Raw genomic sequence first — 20971 nt, forward strand, 5'->3', positions numbered from 1 at the left:
ATCCATGGGGTCGCTAAGAGTCGCACAGGACTGAACGACTTCACTTTCACTTTTCACTTTCGTGAATTGGAGAAGGAAATGGCAACCCATTCCAGTGTTCTTGCCTGGAGAATCCCAGGGACGGGGGAGCCTGGTGAGCTGCCATCTATGGGGTCACACAGAGTCGGACACGACTGAAGTGACTTAGCATAGCATAGCATAGTCAAATGCAGAGACAAACAGTAACAAGTATGGTTACAAATGGCATAATGCCAAGTAACCTTTCCAATCTGGCCACAACTGACTACAACAGGAATGGGGGTCTAGAGCCAAGAAGAGTCCATTTATAGGCTGGCCAACAGCTGGTAAAGTAGCCTCAGAAGACAAAGAATTCTACACAAAGCAGAGATGGAGATCACTGAACAGTCAGCTCCTTGCCTTCTACCTCTTACAGTTTATTTATTTAGAATTGAAGTACAGATGATTTACAATATTGTGTTAGTTTCAGGTATATAACAAAGTGATTTGGGGGTTTTTTTCAGATTATTTTCCATTATAGATTACTACAAGATATTGAATATTGTTCCCTGTGTTTTACAATAAATTGCTTCTCTATTTTACCTACAGTCATTTGTATCTGTTAATCCCATACTCCTAATTTATCACTCCCCCCTCCCTTCTCCTTTGGTAACAGTAAGTTTGTTTTCTATGTCTGTGAGTCTGTTTTCTATGTCTATATCTGCTTTGTATATAGGTTCATTTGTATTTGTTTTAAATTTCACATATAAGTGATGTCATATAAATCTGTCTTTTTCTGTATGACTTACTTCACTTAGAATAACATTTTCTAGGTTCAACAATGTTGCTTCAAATAGTACTATTTCATTCTTTTTTATGGCTGAGTAATACTCCATTTTGCACACAGACATGTGGATCGTTTCCCATCTTAATCACCATAACTAGCACTGCTATAAACACCGGGCGCATGTATCTTTTTGAATTACAGTTAACACCATAAAACTCTTAGAAGACATCACAGGCAAAACATTCTTGGACTTAAATCACAGCAATCCTTTATTAGATCAGTCTCTCAAGGCAAAAGAAATGAAAGCAAAAATAAACAAATGAAACTTCATCAAACTTAAAAGCTTTTGCACAGCAAAGGAAACATCAACAAAACATCAAGACAACCTATGAAATGAGAAAAAGTATTTGGAAATGAAGGGCCCAACAAGGGCTTAATTTCCAAAATATTCAAACAGCTCATGTAACTCAATATCAAAACAAACAAACAAAAAAAAAATCAAGAAATGGGCAGATGACCTAAATAGACATTTCTCTAATGAAGATACACAAATTGCCAAGAGGCACATGAAAAGATGCTCAACACTGCTAATTCTCAGAGAAATGCAAATCAAAACCACAATGAGGTATCACCTCACATCTGTCAAAATGACCATCAGTTATAAATAAGTTCTGGGGATCTAATGTACAATTATAGCTAACAATACTATATTGTATACTTGAAAACTGCTGAAAGAGTAGATCTTAAATGTTCTTACCAAAAAAGGATATGGTAATTATGTGAGATGACTGAGTGTTACCCTTCTGTGGAAATTATTTCATGACATATAAGAGCATCAAACCATCATGTTGTACATCTTAAACTTCCACAATGTTATATGTCAATTATGATTCAATAAAGATGGAGGAAGAAAAGGAGCTATGTCATATACTTTTCTATTTCCAAATCCCTAAAAAAAAAAAGCTACAATGCTGAAAGTCATAATTTATCTGTCACGGTCTGAGTACGGGTTGGAAAAGAATTTCCAGACACGAGGCAGAATGAAAGAAGAATAAAGTTTATTAGAGTGGGTAGGGGAGAGTCATTGCCAGCACAGCAGGCCAGCCACGGTAAAAGACAGTGAACAGGGGTTCTTGATTCATTTTTATACCCTGGGTGTAAGGAGTGGGATAGGGGTCTTACAGGTCATTTGCTGATTGGATGAGGCATGTGTACTGGGTAAGAGGAAGAGTAGGGCAAATACCTTCTCCCTATGAGGGAGGAGGCGAGATGGGTTATACTGTTCCATTAATAGTTACAACATGGAGGAGGGAAGGATGATAAGGGTCTGGTTTTTCGTTCCTGCATTCCAAGACCCTCCTTGGTTTTATCTGCTCTTTCGTCCTTGGGTCACCACATTATCTAAAATGACTTATTGGATGGTTATAAAGAACAAAGGCTTTATTTTATTTACCTACTTATTTTAAATCAGAAAACACTGTTGTTCCGTCTTATATTAATTTTAACTGTTTAAATCACATTTATTTATAAAGAGAAATGTCTAATCCACAGGCAATTTTATAAACCAGAAACTGTAATCTGTGATATTTAACTTAAAAACTAGTAGAACAAAGTTATTCACATAAAGTCCTTAATTTATTAATAAAAAATTAAAGTCATTTCTTGTATGATCAGATACTTTTCTTCCATATATTCTTTTCATTCATTCATTCACCTATTTGTTTGATGAATCTTATAAAATGTCTACTACATGCCAATACTATTTCTGGTACTAGTATGTGAAGACAACAATAAACAAGACAGGTGGGTCCATGTTCTCATGGAGTATATATTCTAGAGAAGGGAAGCAAACAGTAAACAAGTACACAAATAAAGTAACTTCAAACTGTGATGAATGCTGTGAAAGAAATAGACTATTTCATTGCCACTGCATGTGCAGTAAAGGAAGAATAAGTAAAAATGATAGGAAAGGCACCCCAAGCATGCGACAATTGAATTGCAACCTGAAGAATAACAAGAAAGAAGCAAGAAAAGAGCTGGAGGAAGAGACTTCCAGGAAGAACGAACAACAAGCACAATGGCCCTGAGGTCAGGAACCAGGAGGAAAAGGGATCAGTTTCATGAATCCTAAAATATAGGGAACAAAGGAGAGAATGACAGAAGACAAGAGAGGATAGGCAGGCATAAGCCAAATTATGTAGGTTATCTAAAATCAGAAGCTTAAAAACAAGAGGAAATCACCAAAGCAGCAATCATTAAGCAGTACAGCCATATAGCTGACTTAAATATTTTTAAGTTCTAAATACTTGTAAACTAAGCACACTACAAAATATAATGAAAGACATAATTTAAGGCTAACTCTGTCAGCATATATTAATATTTAGCAAGTTGGTGTCAGACAAATAGCATAATAATCTAGTCAGATTAGTCATTCACTCACTCATCAAGCATTTAGTGAGTTCCTGCTCTGCGCCAGACACTTCCCTGGGTGCTAGAAATACAAACATGATAGTGGTGATGTCATCTTCCACTCTGAGCAGTAAACACAAAACTAATAATGTTGATGTCATCCTCTACTTTGAGCAACCCAGTTTCCTTGTAATAGAACCAACTCTGGTGTGTGGTAAAAATGCAGACATCCAGGAAGAAAAAAAAGCAAACATCTGGGTCCCACATATCAGCAAGTCTAACTCAAAAGTTTTATGGTAATCCCTCACCACACTTTGAAAAACACAAGTGAGGAAGTTTATCAAAATCACATGTGAGTTATAAATTACATCTCCCCATTTTCCTTGAGTCATTATAATTAGTAGAAGGAGTATGTAATATGGCATAGGGTGTGGTGTGTGTGTGTGTGTGTGTGTGTGTTGGGAAGTTTAATCATAATTGCCAAGTCTGCAAACTGGAGGTTCTCAAAGTCCAAGGCCCTTTCAAAAGGTCCATCAAGTCAAAACCATTTTCAAAATACTAAAAACATTATTTGCTTGTTTCACTGTATTGGCACTCATTGGGATTCACTCACTGGCATTGCCTGATGGTTCAAAAGCAGTGGTGGACATCTTAGCATTAGCACCACACTATACTAGTAGTCGTTACATTCTTCACCACCCCACACTAACCACTATTCAAAAAAAGTTTTATTCAAAAATACCTTTGATCAAACTGTAGCTATAAATATACACATTTTATAAAATATCTAGCCTTAACTACACACTTTTTTAATATTCTGTGTTCAACGGTTTCCCAGGGCACTTACACAACTGCACTGCAAGCCATGTTGTTATAGAAAATTATTTTTCTTGAAAGAACGATTCCTAGACAAATGGTTACTTAATCTTGGGTATTTAGCAGATATTTCCTTGAAATAACATCAAGGAAAACAACTGTCAATATCTATTGCTAACTACAAAATTCAACCTTTGAGAAGAGCAGAATTTTGCAAACTTGCTTCTGCCACTGTAGATTTAAAAGCTTCCTACTTTATCACTTTTCTGAAGAGTATGTGAAATTAACAAATGTGATTCTTTAACAATGAATAATAAAACGTGTAAACACTCGTCAGATCTGCATAACCCAAGGAACAAATATTTTCCAAATGATTAGTGCAAGGGGTTAAAAAATCCTGCGTGGATGGAAACATTCAAAGTGGGGGACAGACCAACTGATCTTGAAAACTTCATTTCACTGCCATGATTTCAAATTTCACACTGCAATAAAATCTTTCTGAAACTGGAGTTCACCATCAAGGAGCACACCGTTTGATTTTGTTGACAGTTTCACAGGTATGTTAAAAAAGTGTAACTTATTGTATGTCAACTATACGTCTGTAAAAGTTTAAAAAATAATAAACTACCACTTGAGTTTTTGTACAGCATCAAAGAATAGCTACAATTATCTGAACAGTCTATTAAAATACTCTGTTCTTTTCTAACTACATATCTGTATGAGACCAGAATTTCCTCATATGCTTCAAGTAAAATAACATTAGAGAATGCAGTAACAGATATGAGAATCCAGCTGTTTTCTATTAAGCTAGACACTAAATATATTTGCAAAAATGTTATTAAATGTCAATCTCTTTACACCTGAAACTAACACAACACTGTAAATCAACTATGCTCCAATAAAATTTTCTTAAAAATGCTACTTATGTTAACATGGAATGGGCTTATTGTTGTTATTTTAAATGAATTAAATGTAAATATTTCTGAAGTCCCTTAGTTTCAATCTCTAATATGATAGGTATTAATAGACATAATCCACAAACAAGTTCTGTGAGGTTATCAATAATTTTGAAAAAATATCTATTGTAATATGAAAATGTTGAAAGTGTTAGCCACTCAGTCATGTCCAACTCTTTGCGACCTCATGGACTGTAGCTCACCAGGCTCCTCAATCCATGGGATTTTCTTTTAAATATTTTTATTTATTTATTCGGCTGCACTGGGTCTTAGTTGTGGCATGTGAGATCTAGTTCCCTGACCAGGGGTCAAACCTGGAGCCCCTGCATTGGAAGCACAGAATCTTAGCCACTGAACCACCAAGGAAGTCCCTGTCCAGGGAATTTTTCAGGCAAGGATACTGGAGTGGGTTGCCATTTCCTTCTCCAGGGGAATCTTCCCAACCCAAGGATAGAACCTGGATCTCCAGCATTGCAGGCAGATTCTTTACTGTCTGGGCCACTAAAAAGATCTTCAATTATTAAAAGTGTAAGTACAAAAAGGCAAAGACAAAACCTAAGAGACTGGCATTTTACACTTTAGCTTCCATTTGCTGAAAAGGGAGAGAAAATGATGGCATGTCCATACGTGCTTGTATATGCATGAACATTGGGAACTCAAGAATCCGATAAAGGGAAGCAGAATATGGGATACACAAAAAGGTACCAGAATGAGACTTCTCAATGAATTATCTTTAATCTTTAAAACATACAAAATGTATTTTAAAACTTTTAATTTATAGTCTAATTTAAAGAACATAATCCTAAAGCCAGTATTAAACCATAATTCAAATGCCTTTTCAATTTCTAGGTTGCTCAGAAAACAAAAAAGTTTAACCTTTTTTTCCCCTCTCTGAAGCAAAACAGTATCACTAGCAACTATCAATAAATACTTATGCCAGAAAAATAAGTATCTGATTTCTCAAATGAAAAGGGAATTTTTTTAAACCTATAAATTAATCCATCACCTAAAAGAAATAGTAATGAATAAAGTAATTATTAAAAAAATACTGGGAGTTCCCTGGTGATCTAGTGGTTAGGATTCAGGACTTTTCACTGCCATGGTTCCACTTCAACCCCTGGTCAGGGAACTGAGATTCCACAAGTTGCACAGTGTGGAAAAGAAAGGAAGAAAGAAAGAGAAATATTCAGGTGAAACCATGAAATCAGCAGTTATTTTAATTCTTTTATACTTCAAAGATGTCGCTGATAGAATTAAAAGCAAAATTAGATACTGCACAAGAAAAAAAGAATCAGTGAACTTGGAAGATAAAGCAAAAGAAATTATCCAAAGTAAGCAGAGAGAAAAAAAAAGAATTCTCAGTGAACTGTGGTTCAGTATTAAGCTATCTAACATACTTTTGTTTGGAGTCTAGAAAACAAAGGAAGTGAAAAAGAAAAACATCTGAGATGATAATGATGACTGTTTTTCCAAATTTGCTGCAAACTACAGCCCACACATCTTGAGAAACCTGACAAATCCGAAACAGGACTAAATTCAAAGAAAATTATTCAAAGGCACATGATAATGGACTAGCAGGAAAATGGTAATAACTTTTTAAAATCTTAAAGTAACCAGATGAAAAAAAGACACCCTGAACTCAGAGGAACAAATATTTTAAAATCACAGAATTCTCAGAATCTGTGCAAGCCAAAATACAACAGAACATTTATAAAATGCTAAAAGAAGTGATGTCAACATATTTACTGAATTCAACACCTACCAAACTACCTTTCAAAAACAGAGTCAAAAAAAAGCTATAGAAATCAGGGACTTCCCTGGTGGTCCAGCAGCTAAGATTCTGTGCTCCCAATGTAGGGGGCCTAGGTTCAATCCCTGGTCAGAAAATTAGATTACACGTGCCAGAACTAAGACACTCTGCAGCCAAATAATTACAAAAAAAAAAAGCTACAGAAATCAAAACAGTATGGTTGTGCATATTCCCTGGTGGTCCACTGGTTAGAAACCCACACTTTCATTGCCAAGGGTGCAGGTTCGATCCCTGGTTGGAAAACTAAGATCCTACAAGTCGTGAGGCAGTCAAAAAAAAAAACACAAATAAATACAATAGAAGATTATGGTAGTGACATAGGACAAACAGAAAGACCAATGGAACAGAACTAAGAATCCAGAAATAAACCCAAAAATCTATGAACTATTGATTTGAATTTTTAATGGATAAAGAATAATCTCTTCAACAAACGGTTTTGAGACAGCTAGACTATCCACAAGCAAAAGAATGAAGTTGATCTTAACCCACTCCATTTACAAAACTTGTATCAAAATGGATCAATAACCTAAATGTTAAAACTAAAACTCTCAGAATACAAAGGCAAATCTTCATAACCTTGGATTTGCCAATGGTTTTCTAGATATAATATCAAAGCATGAGTAAAAAGAAAAAAAAAAGACAATACTAAATTTGGCAAAATTAAAAACTGTACATGAAAGAATATTATCAAGAAAGTAAAAAGACGATCTGTAGGATGGGAGAAAATCCTAGCAAATCATACATCTGATAAAGGATTTCTTTCCAGAATATTACAGATATTACAAACTCTTATAGATCAACAACAACAACAAAAAAAGCAAACAACCCAATTCAAAAATGGGCAAAGGACCTGAAAAGATACTTCTCCAAAAATGATTACAGATGGCCAATAAGCACATGAAAAGGTGTTTAACATAATTAGTCATTAGAAAAATACAAATCAAAACCATAATGATACAAACTAAGTCTTCAGGATGGCTATTATCAAAAAAAAAGGAAACTAACAAGTGTTGTCAAGGTTGTGAAAAAAAATGGAAACCCCACACACTGCTGAAAAAAATGTAAAATGGTGCAACTGCTGTGGAAATCAGCTTGGTGTTTTCTCAAAAAGTTAAAACACAGCATTACTATAAAGTGAAGTTGCCCAGTCATGTCTGACTCTTTGTGACCCTACGGACTGTAGCCTACCAGGCTCCTCTGTCCATGGGATTTTCCATGAGTCCTGGAGTGGGTTGCCATTTCCTTCTCCAGGGGATCTTCCTGACCCAGGTATTGAACTATATTACCCAGCAATTCTACTTCTAGATAGATATAAAAAATAACTAAAAGCAAGACTCAAGCAGATACTTGTACAACAACATTCACAACAGTGTCACTCACAAAAGTCAACCGGCAGAAATAACCGAAATGTCTGTCAACAGATAAATGAACAAGTAAACTATGGTATATCATATAATGGGTAGTACTCAGCTTTAAAAAGAATTCTAACATGCTACAACATAAATGAACTCTGAAAACATGCCAAGTTAAATAAATCAGACATAAAAGGACAAATATTGTATGAATTCACTTAATTAAATGCACCAAGGATAAGCAAAATCATAGATAAAGAAAAAAGACTGGTTGCCAAGGCTGAAGGAAGGAGTCAACAGGGAGTTAACTGCTTAATGCGTACAAACCTCCAGTTGGGAAAGATGAAAACATTCTAGAAATGGATGCTGGAGATGGTTGTAAATAACACAAATGTACTGATGTCAGAAAAGTATACACTTAGAAATTGGTAAAATAGTAAATTTTGTTACATATATTCTACCACAATTTTTTTAAGTGTCTTTGTACACTTGGGGCCTTGCCAGATAGTTTATGCCAACAATGTGACTTACTGTGAACTCCTATTTTTGTTCTCCTGCTAACCTGGGCCACATTGTATCATATGACCTCTGCAGGACACAGGAGGCTGGAGACTGAGTAGCTAGTCACAAAAGTGCCCCATGCCTACAGACTGACCCTCAATAAAAACCTGGGTACCAAGGCCCGGCTGAGCTTCCCTGGTTGGCGATATTTCATGCTTGCTGTCACGCATCACTGAGAGGACAACTGGACTCTCACACCTGGTTCCTCCTGGACTCCACTATATGTACACTTCCTCATTTTAATCTGTATTCTTTCTCTGTAATAAACCCCATCTGTAAGTATAACAGTTTTGATCCTTCTAACGAATCATCAAACCTAAAGGTGGTCTTGGTGACCCTTGACACACATGGAAAAGCATATACCATGTAAATATTAACCACAAGGAAGCTGGATTGGCTTCATTAATACAAAACAAGGAACAACTCAAAGTAAGAAATATTACCAGACAGAAAGGAACAGATACTGTGATGCTCAATTCACCAAGAAAGTGTAACTCCTAACAGGTGTATCAAAAAACAGAGATTCAAAAAACTTGAAACAACAAATCAACAAAATTAAAAAAAAAAAAAAAAAATAGACAAATCCAGAATTACAGTTGGAATTTTAATATTCCTCTCAGGAATGGACAGACAAAAAAGGAAAATCAATAGGAATGTTAGAAGATTTAAATACAACAACCCAACCTAACCTAATTAATATTTAGAGCGCATTCTACCCCACATCTACAGAAAACATACATTATTTTCAAACAAACACAGAACACTCACCAAGACAGACCATGTAATGAGCCATAAAACAAGTCCATTGTTAGATGTCTGAGCCCAAGGGAGAAAAACAGATGCATCATTTCCTAAACTTATCTGACCATAAACCCTTTCTGCAAAGGCATCTCCAAGGACCACTGTTTCCCAGAACACTTTGGGAAAACCTATTCCATTCATTTTCAATGTCTCCCCCTAAGTCTCCTCTTAACTGTGACTAATAAGAGAGTCAATAAATAACACCCTTTCCTTGACTACCAAGCCAGGATTAGTTAACACTTTGTTGTTAACTACTTTGTTAGTTAACAACCTTGCTGTTCAGCAGCTCAGTCGTGTCCGACTCTTTGCAGCCCCATGGACTGCTGCTTGCCAGGTTTCCCTGTCCCTCACTATTTCCTGGAATTTGCTCAAACTCGTGTCCATAGAGTGGGTAATGCCATCCAACCATCTCATCCTCTGTCGTCCCCTTCTCTTCCTGCCCTCAATCTTTCCCAGCACCAGGGTCTTTTCCAATGAGTCGGCTCTTCACGTCAGGTGGCCAGAGTATTGGAGTTTCAGCTTCAGCATCAGTCCTTCTAATGAATATTCAGGGATGATTTCCTTTAGGGATGACTGATTTGATCTCCTTGCAGTCCAAGGGACTCGCAAGAATCTTCTCCAGCACCACAGTTTGAAGGCATCAATTCTTCCGCGCTCAGCCTTTTTTACTGTCCAGCTTTCACATCCATACATGAAGACGTCATAAAGTATATGCAAAAGTCCTAAGGCAGGTATAAGCTTGACATATTTGGGGAACAAGAAGGGGGCCTGAATGGCTGGAATAGCATAAGGTAAACAACAAGCAATATGAGATAAAATGAGAAAGCTGAGCAGAGGTCAAAGCATGTAAAACCTTCTAAGCCTTGGCAAGGATTTTTAAGTATGATTTTAAATATTAATATGATAGGATTTTTAGAAAAGAATATTATCTTACTTACATTTTTAAAAGATCTCTCAGGCTGTTGTGTAAAGAATAGAATGGGAACTAGGCAACCAGTTAGGAAGCTCTGGGAGCAGGGTAAGAGATGGCTAAGACCAGAGTCGCTTAAACCACATTAAATGTGCTTATCTAAGAAAAAAACTATATAAATTGTGTTGAGATGCCTTAAAGCACTTTCCCTACTTGGCTTCCAGCACATCTTCTCCTCACCAGAAGCTTCATCTATCTTACTTACATGATAACCCTCACCTCCCCAACCTCTTCAAGTGCGAAGTGTTCTAAGGCTCACTCACAAACCTCTTTTTTTCTGGCCACTTTGATTCCTACAGTGATCTCATCCAGACACTTGGCTTCAAATATATTATCTGCATGCATGCTCACATGCTCAGTCGTGCTCAACTCTTTGCAACCCCATGGACTGTAGCCGGCCAGACTCCTCTGTCTATGAAACTTTCCAGGCAAGAATACTAGAGTGGGTTGCCATTTCCTCCTCAACAGGATCTTCTCAACCCAGGGACTGAACCCATGTTCCCGCCATCTCCTGCATTAGTAGGCGAATTCTTTACTGCTAAGCCACCCAACATGATGATAATTCCCAACCTTATATCTCCACCCTAGGCATCTCCCCTAAACTCCAGACTCACATATTCACTTAACTATAAAGCAAACATCTCAAACTTAATAGACCAAAATTAAGCTTCTTACCTTCCCCCTCCAAACCTGTTTCTCTTCCTTATCTCAGATAACAGCAACTCCATTATTGCAATCTCAGGGATAAAACTTAGAGCTATCCATGACTCTTCTCTGCCTCTCATATCTAACTTTGAGTATGTTAGCAAATGCTTTAGACTCTACCATCAAAATATATCCAATAATCAACCACTTCTTATTCACCTTCACAGCTATTACTCAATCCATCACCATCTGTAAGATGGAGTGCTACTTTCCTCTTAACTGTTGGTGCAGCCCTTGCCACTGCTTTCACCACACCCAACTCTAGTCTACTGCTAACATAGCAGTCAAGCTGTTCAAGTAAGTCTAAATTCGATCCTGTCAGAACTTTCCAATGGTCATCTCACTCAAGTCCTCACACTGCCTTCCAGACCTAATGTCGTCTGACCACAACACCTTTGTGCCTCTGCCCCAGCTATTTTATTTTCCTCTTAACTTCATATCAAACCACCTCATGTCACTTCATTCTAGTTGCAATGACCTTCTTGCATTCCTCAAATACTCCAGGCCTGCTCTAGCCACAGTACCTTTGAACTTGCTGTACCCCTGACCTGAAATTATATAGAATGCAAGCCTTGTTCTTTCACCTACTTCTTCACTCAAATGTAGGTCCAGTGAAGTCAACCCTTTCCTTGCCATTTAAAATTCCTCCCATTCCTTAACATCCTCATGTGTCAGCTCTGCTTTATTTGCTTTGTAACTCTCCAAAGCACTTTCCTCTATCTAACGTACTTTATGTTTTACTTACCTTATTTATAGCCTGTCTCCAACTAGAATATAAACTCTATAACGATTCTGTCTGTTTCATCTTCTATGCACCTGTCCCTAGAGTAGTACCTTTCAGACGGAACTGAGTCTGTCCAATACTGACAAATATATTAAATGAAGCCTGTACAGAAGTGTCAAGTTTTGTTAGGCCCAAATTCAAAGCTAGATTTGATTAATCCTTGATTAATTAAATTCTACCAATGCTTCCATCAGTTTTTATACCATATCAATAATACTCAATATTTCATAAATGTTTTTAATCATGTTTTATTATTTTATAATATATTTACCTGACAATTATAGAGGTGCTTACTGATTCCAAATAGCTCAACTTCTTACTTACTCTGGCATTACTATAATTAGAAAGAATACTAGGCTTCAGCTACAAGTCCTAGGTTCAAATTCTAGCTCTACCACTTAACAGTAGATGACTCAGGCAACTTAGTCTCCTTCAAGTCTTAGTTTCTCATGAATAAAATAGCAAAGACCTGCCCAGCCTACCTGTCCTACACCTAATCATAAGATTATTGTGAAAATAAAAAATGAATGAGACAATGCTTTACAAACCATAAATGAAACATAAGTGCCAGTTAAATACAAATATTGTAGTATGGAAAAAACCTGACTGGAACAGAATCTCAGTGTTTGGGAAAGCATACTTCCTCACCCCTAGTTTCAGAGTCAGACTGGCTCTTCCACTTACTTACTACACCTTAAACAACTTAAACAAGTTGCTCAAACTCTCTGAGTCATGGTTTCCACATCCATAAATGCAGATAATACCAAACTTGTAGCAGCCTTTTGAAGATTAGAGGTTACATACACATATATGTAAATGCAACTACAGAACACATTTAACAAATGACATCTTTGTTTGGTGTCTTGATTTTCTTCAAAATGGACAAAACCCCAAAAGTAGATAACATAAACTACACTACGGAGGTGAGGGAGATTTCTGACTTGGAAACCGCACGTGAAAGGACAAGCGAGAAAGTGAGAGGGAGGCAATTAAGCAATGCTCTCAGCAGTCTACCTAAGGAACGTGTGCTTTCTCGTCTTTCTCCAAGATAAAATTATAAGAGGAAGCACAAAGAAAGACCATCATACAGAAAAACCATATTAATAATCTAAAAAGTTCATTCCAAAACTAAATACTATATAGTATTTTCTCTTCAAAGAATGTGTGTTCCTCACACACCAAGATATATTTTGACACTCTAGAACTCAAGATACAAGCAATAAAAAAAGGTTGTGGTTTTCCAACGATAGAACCAATATAATTCTATTAAATATATTCATGAAATACGACAGAAAGAATTAGAACTTAAAAAAGCAAACTGCTATTAAGATATATCAAACAAACATTTCAAGAATGCTTTATGAAATCATTAGACTCTGATATATTTCCTTACTTCTATGACACGAGTGATTATAAGCTATAACAACAAATTTCCAGGGGGGGAAATACTCCCACATTATATACACACTTAAGATATAAAATATACCAATCTCAGAAAACATTAAAATGTAATACATCCCTCAGAGATGTTGAAAATGTTCTATTTCTTGAGCTGGGGATAGTTACAGAGTATGTTATATTTCTGGATATTCATCAAAGTGTACCACCCATTTTGCACACTCATTTATAATTTTTCTATATGTACATTTCAAAATAAATCTATGTAACCTACCAAAACCATATAGATACAACTATCAAGCAAATGAATTACTAATCCTACTATGAAAGGTGAAAAGAAAGCTTTTAAAAGAAAACATAGGAAAGTTAATCTCATGACACTAAGGTAGGTAGAGATTTCATAAATGGAAACAAAACAACACTAACCAATTGTTAACCAGACTTCTTTAAAATGAAGAACTTTTGAGTCACCAAGACACCAAGATCCTGAAAAAGCTACAGAGCAGAAGATATCTGCAATACTCCTATCTAAAAAGACTATATCCAAAATACATAAAGAACTACATCAATATGGAAAAAGTAAATACTCTAGTAGAAAAAGGGCAAAAGACTTAACAGACATTTCACAAAAGCAGAAGTTCAAATGGTTAATAAAAAAAGATGCTCAATTTCAACGAAATTGGAAATCAGGAAAATAAAAACTACAATCAATGTCACTACACACCCTCCCAGAAATAACCAAAAATAAAAAGACTGACAATACCAAGTGTTGGCAAAGATGTGGAACAACTGGAACTGTCTCACACACTGCTGGAGGGAGTATAAGTTTATGAAACCACTTGGCAGAACTTCAGCAAAATCTACTAAAAATGAATATATCATAGCCATAACTATGACCTAATAATTCCACTTAAGGTACATACCCAACAAAAATGCATATATGTGTTCATCAGGAAATAAGAGTACAAAAATTTTCAAAGCGGCAAAACTGTAAATAAATTTCCATCAACAGTAGAATGGAAAAACTGTGGTTTAGTCATAGAATAGAATCAGTTTAGTTCAGTCGCTCAGTCGTGTCCGACTCTTTGTGACCCCATTAATCGCAGCACGCCAGGCCTCCCTGTCCATCACCAACTTCCAGAGTCTACCCAAACTCATGTCCATCGAGTCGGTGATGCCATCCAGCCATCTCATCCTCTGCCGTCCCCTTCTCCTCCTGCCCCCAATCCCTCCCAGCATCAGAGTCTTTTCCAATGAGTCAACTCTTCGCATGAGGTGGCCAAAGTATTGGAGTTTCAGCTTTAGCATCAGTCCTTCCAATGAACACCCAGGACTGATCACCTTTAGAATAGACTGGTTGGACCTCCTTGCAGTCCAAGGGACTCTCAAGAGTCTTCTCCAACACCACAGTTCAAAAGCATCAATTCTTCGGTGCTCAGCTTATAGTTCAGTCGGTAAAGACTTTGCCTGCAGTGCACGAGACCTGGGTTCAATTTCTGGGTTGGGAAGATCCCCTGGAGAAGGAAATGGCAACCCACTCCAGTAATCTTGCCTGGAGAATCCCATGGACGAGGAGCCTGGCAGGCTACAGTCCAGGGGGTTGCAAGAGTCGGACACAACTTAGCGACTAACCCCCCAAACATTAGAATAGAATACAATAATAAACAAACCACAGTAAAACATGAATTAATCTCAAACATAATGTTGAGCAAAAGAAGGTCAAACAAGATATACTACATGATTCCTTTTATACAGAGTTCAAAAACAGACAAAACTTAACTATGGTGTTAGAATACAAGGAATACAGTGAAGTTGAGAATTCCAGTACTGACATTTGCTGAGCTGGCTGCTACTTACAATAATATCCCTATTTTGTGAAACTTCAACTAGCTGTACACTTTTCTCTATGTATGTCATATTTCTTTAAAAACTTATATTAAATACAGTCCCCCCAACTAGTGAATGAAGATTTCTAATCCTTTTCTACCAGGATTCTTCACCTACAGCATGCTCAGAGACTTAACTAGCAATGGTCCTATATGACGCCCAATGCTCTTATGGATTCAGACATCAGTATCTTTGTCCGAATCTCCTATATGCCAAGTACTTTAACGTTCACTTGTTCAAATACTTACTGCATATCTACTAAGTTATACAAAACCAGTGTTGAGAACTTAAGGTATAAAAAAAATTAGTAGCAAATGATCCCTGGCTTCTAGTTCATACTCTTATAAAAGACCACACACATGGGTAACCAGGTAAATGTATAGAGATACACACAGGATATTATGGGAACACAAAGGAACATCAACAACAGACAGTGGGAGGAAAGGCATCAAGGGAGGCTTCTAGGAGGTGTTAACACCTGAATCCTTAAAACATTAGAAGTTATCCTGGCGAAGTGCATTCCAACAGAGGAAACAGCTTGAATAAAAACACGGTGATAAGAAACAGCATAGTGTATTTAAAGAAACAATGAACAGCTGTTAGACATTGCTTAAGAGTAGTAAAAGGGAGAACTAGGATGGGACTGGGGGAAGTGGCAAGAGATAGAAAGATGCCAAGTCATGAAAGGACTTATCCAACAGGCAAGATGGGCCAGTGAGGTTTATGCAAAGAAATTATGTGGTCAGAGAGATTATCCAGGGAGCAATGCAGAGCACAGACTTAAGAGGAATCAAGCTGGCAGAAAGAACTGCAGTTAGGAGAGAGTTATAACTGTCCAGATAGAAGATAAGAGCCTGAAACAATGAAATGAAAGATACAACACACCCAGAAACAAAGACAGAGTACAGTCATTATGCTGCTGGTCTAGAAGTCACATTGGGAACCACTAACGTACACTATGTGTCAACGATTTTTTTCTGTAGGCCAAGAAATAGTAAAAACTTTAGGCTTTACAAGCCACATACAGTGGCTTGGTTTGGGTTCAGGATGGGGAACACATGTATACCTGTGGTGGATTCATTTTGATGTTTGGCAAAACTAATACAATTATGTAAAGTTTAAAAATAAAATAAAATTAAAACCAAAAAAAAAAAAAAAATGAAAAACTATACTTCACTAGTGGACTTAACAAAAAAAAAAAAAGGTCAGGCTGGATTTGGACCGCAGGCAATGTGAGTTCACTTTGCTGATCCCTGCTGTGCACCCGTAAAGAAGTGAGGATTAACCGTCCTGTGAGATTAATTTTCCTAAAATGTTTCTTGTGTATCAGTGCCCCACTCAGAAACTTCTGCACTGGTCCTGACTGCCCACTGCATAAGTCAAATCCCTATGAATGCGAAGGCATCTACACCCTAGCTTCAACCAGGTCCTTGAACCACACCCTTTTGAGAACCTTCCATTCTTATTATACTGACCTACTTATACTCACCCGCCTCTGTATCTTTGTGGTGTTCCCCAATGTACTTTCCCCTTTCCAAAGCTACGCAAATACCCTTCCTTCGAAGCATAATTCAAATCTTTTGAAGTGATTCCACCCTCCTCCTAGCACCTAGAAGCACTGCTTCAATTTATCTGATATTTACTTGCTGTCCTGAGTTACTACTTACTTCAAATTATCTTCCTGGAAGGCAGGGAATACTTGATACTTCTATCAAGGGATCTAGCATATAGCTAGATGAAGATGTGTGTTATAAAACATATATGTATGCACACACTTTTTTTTTCTGAACTAGCTATATAAATGAAGCATATTTTATTTCTCTCTTTTATCAGTAATTGAACACTTCAATTTTACAGACACAATCATTTAAATGCTGTAGCAACTACAGAATGACAATCCAACAGCATATGTCTCCTATTATATGTTTTTAGGGTTAGTTTAAGGGAACAACAATAACACAAGTAAAATTTTTCCAATGGTCAATGTTACCAATCTAGGTACACTGGGGTCTAGGGTCACTAGATTAAATCAAAATTTACTTACATATCTTTTTACTCATTTTTAAAACATGAAATCAGCTTTTAAAACTAAATTGCTTTAAATTCACCCTTAATTATTACTTAAGTCACACACACACACACACACACACACACACACACACACACACAAGCCACACGTGGTCTGAATTTTTTTTTAACAATAAACTTCTCCAGGACAACTCACATTACCAAAATGACACTGACTTCATTCAGAATTTAGAGAAATAAGAATATAGTTAAAAAAAAATTTTAAGTTGTCCATTTTAGTTCACTATTGATAGTTTTAAAAACACAATGTCTTGAGCTAAAGAATTCTTAACATTGAGAAGATTACTGAAGAAGTCTTTTCAAGTCTGAAGTGTGAACTATGCCTCATTTTACTATGAAAAGAATGTTCAAGAACCTATAAAAATTGCTCCGGAATCATTTGCCCACAGTTCAATGCAAACTACAAAAGAAGTTTAAAACACTTTTGAAAGGTATAGAAGACAAATTAACCAAAAGATGGTCATGAAAGTGAAAACTGAGACTCTGTAACGCTTCAGAACACACTGAAGAAAAAATGTCTAGTGACTTACAACCCTGAAAAGACTATTATTCATTGATAAATTTAATAGTAATAGTGCATTGACTGGAAGACAAACCCAGGAACCAGTGTCTCCCATTCCTGTTCTGCCACTGGTCTGTACAGAATCTTGGGCACATCTGCATAAACTGAACAAGAAAAGCTGAGCTAACATTCTAGGTTGTGAGACCTGATGAAATATTTATGAAGTACTTTGGGACCATGAGGGAAGCCACTGTAACCATGAAAAGTCATCTGCTTAATGCAAAACTATAGCTACCTGTTAGGCCTGCAAATCCTTTGTGTCTTCTTAACACAGGAAATCTTCAGTGAGTCAGTAAAGTGCATGCATTTAATGAGAGAGCTTAGCAACCTCAGAGAAATGAATTATCTTGCAAAGCTTTGTCTTCTCACAAACCATGTCACTGTCCAACCCATCCATTTGCAAAGTAAAACATGATCTGACTCACATTAAAGAGTTGGGTCTAGTTATTGATAAGCCAATACCAAATGACTGAAAATTCAGGAATCACAGTGGAACTTTGTCACTTAACAGAAATGTGACTCCAGAAAGTAATCCCCCCAAACAGTCGTTCCAACCAGAGCTTTATTAAAGGGAAAGTCCCTACACTGTCTTACATAAAGAGCTCTAAAATGTTTTTGGACAGTGTCGACAGAAGATTAAATTCACTCAAAACCTGACCCACCGCGTTCATTATTTCCAGCACCTGCTCGGTGTTGAGGCTTGAGAGGCCGCTCAGGAAAAGTGCTGATGCCATCTCCAGCTGCCCCTTTCGTGAATGACAGTAACAATGAAAACACTGACAAAAGAGCTGGGAGGCCACCCCATGCCCCTGCTTAACAGTACTCCTACCCTACCCCCAACGGGCTGAGCTGCGAATCCCAGAAAAGGGCCTCCTCTCCCAGATCTCCCAAGCCCAGATCTTGCCTCCGGTCTGACAAGTGAAAAAGTACTACCCTTCACTCCTCTCAAGACAGCAGAGCACCTGAAGAGGTGAGGGGGGAATGCGGCCTCCAGTTCTCAACTGTCGGGGGGGCGGGGGGTGGAGAGGGCGAAGGCTGCCTGGCAGGAGGCGGGCGAGCAGAGCCCGGGTGCACCCGGGAGGCTGAGAACTCCCCGGGTCCCGCGGGCGCCCTTCGGGCAGGAGAGGAGAGGAGACGGGAGGGGAGGGAAGGGGAGAGGAGGAAGGCGCGTCCCTCCCGCGGCCGGAGGGTCGCGCGGAGGAAGCGGGACTCGGGCGCCGGGTGAACAGTCCTCCCCAGGGTGGCTGCGGCCGGCCACCCGCTTCCCGGGAGCTGGAGGAGGCGACGAGGAGGCTCGGTCGGAGCACATTCTTTGCCCAAGCCGGGTCCCGAGGGAAGGCGCAGGCTGCCGAGGAGGCAACTCTCTCTCTCATCCAACTCCGGGCAGAGCGTGAGGGTGGCCGGCCCGGGGCTGCCCGGCACGATGCCGCCCGGGTGGGGGAGGCGGCGAGGCCGGCCTCCGGCCCGCTCCCTCCCCACGCGGTTCGCGGCGGGCGACCGTCCGCGCCCTCGTCCCTCCCGCCGCCGCGCGGGGCCGGGCCGCCGACCTCGGCCGGCCGGGCGCCGGGCCAGGCGGCGGCAGCGGCGGGCGGGCCGGCCGGCCTGGGGCCCTACCTGAGGCTGTGTACCAGCTCCCGGCGTGACTGGCTTCCCGGCAGACCACTCGGTTGGACATCTTGGTGCCTGTGCCGCCTATGGTGCACGAGGATGAATGAGGAGGCGGCGGCGGCAGCGGCGGCAGGAGCGGCTCCGCGAGGGGACGAGACACCGCGGGCCCAGCCCAGGAGGAGGCGGCAGCGGGGAGGGGATCGGCCCGGCCCAGGAGGAGGAGGAAGAGGAGGAGGCGGCGGCCCGGGAGGAGGAGGAGATGGCAGCCGGGGCGGTGGCGGCGGCGGCAACAATCACCACAAACTCGGGCGGCCGCCGGAAAACGGGGCCCGCGGCGGCCTCACACCGAAGCTCGGAAAGCCGTGGCCCCGGCCACCGGAGTCACCGCTGCTCCCCAGCCGGGGCTGGTGCCTCCGAGCCGCCCCCACAGCCCCCTCCCTTCCCGGTCGGCCTCCCCGAGCCACCGCCAGTGACCCCACCCCCGTGACTCCACGCCCGCCCCCTCCCCCCACCCCCAGCGGGACTCCCCGCACCCACCCCCACCCCCACCCCCGGCCGGGCCCTCCTGCCCGCCCGGCTGCCGGCCCGCCGGCCCCGCCCCGCCCCGCTCCTCCTCCGGCTGCGCGGCGAGGTTAACGGCGGACACCGGACAGGCCAGACGGCATCTGGGGTCGGGTGGCCCCGCGAGGAAGCAGCGGCGGCAGCGGCTCTGCGCACACAAAAGCCCAGGGCCGGGGCCTGAACCGGGGAAGGCAGCCTCGAGAAGAGCCAACGCTTCCTTACTCGCCACTCTAACGGGTCCTGCCCACTGAGCATGCCCAGCAGCCGCTGCCAGGCCCGCCGAGGAATCTCACCGTGCACGCTCCGCTCTCCGGGGTTTAGCGGCAGCAGAGGCGGGGAGGAGGAGGGCGCGGGGAGCAGGACGCAGCCGCAGGGCAAGCCCCCTCCCCCAACCAACTTCCTTAAACCAGGAGCACCGAGGGCTTTTCGGTGCAGCTTTCCACGTGGAAAGTCCCCTGTCTTCCCCACCATACGCAGGAACCCTTAGTGGGTGCTTACCCCCAAGATCTCACTCCTAGGCACGCAACTCTGTCGCCACGTTGGAAAGTTCATTTGTAGAAGCAGGTGTGCCTGTGGTGCGGCAAATGCTGTTTTTGCTTCACAGGGCCACCCTTACTACCTAATTGTGGCTTCATACTGTAAAGTTGTCTTGTTTCGATTTATGTTTATGTAAGTGCATATCTTAACTCTGTACCTGGGGGACAGTGTGACATACCTAGCCTCAGTTATTCTGATCTATAAAATGGTCATAACAATACTAGAGGTGTTATTGAAAGCCTAGTACATCGGTTTCCCTATAGCTCAGTTGGTAAAGACTTTGCCTGCAGTACAAATAGACATGGGTTCGATTCCTGGGTTGGGAAGATCCCCTGATAAAAGGAAATGGCAACCCACTCGAGTAATCTTGCCTGGAGAATCC

The 20971-nt window shown here is 40.2% G+C and overlaps 1 protein-coding gene across 1 annotated transcript in view; it reads right to left on the bottom strand.

Moving 5' to 3' along the window:
- Window positions 1-20301, bottom strand: part of MEMO1 (mediator of cell motility 1) — a gene marked incomplete at its 3' end in the record, with an annotated part of 108635 nt that extends 88334 nt beyond the window's left edge. Inside the window, 2 exon segments of the mRNA NM_001076395.1 lie at window positions 19498-19575; window positions 20275-20301. Of these exon segments, the coding sequence (NP_001069863.1) occupies window positions 19498-19558 (61 nt within the window).
- Between the last annotated feature and the right edge of the window lie 670 nt (window positions 20302-20971).

This window comes from Bos taurus, chromosome 11 (assembly GCF_002263795.3).
Source record: "Bos taurus isolate L1 Dominette 01449 registration number 42190680 breed Hereford chromosome 11, ARS-UCD2.0, whole genome shotgun sequence".
NCBI classification, from domain to species: Eukaryota; Metazoa; Chordata; class Mammalia; order Artiodactyla; family Bovidae; genus Bos; species Bos taurus.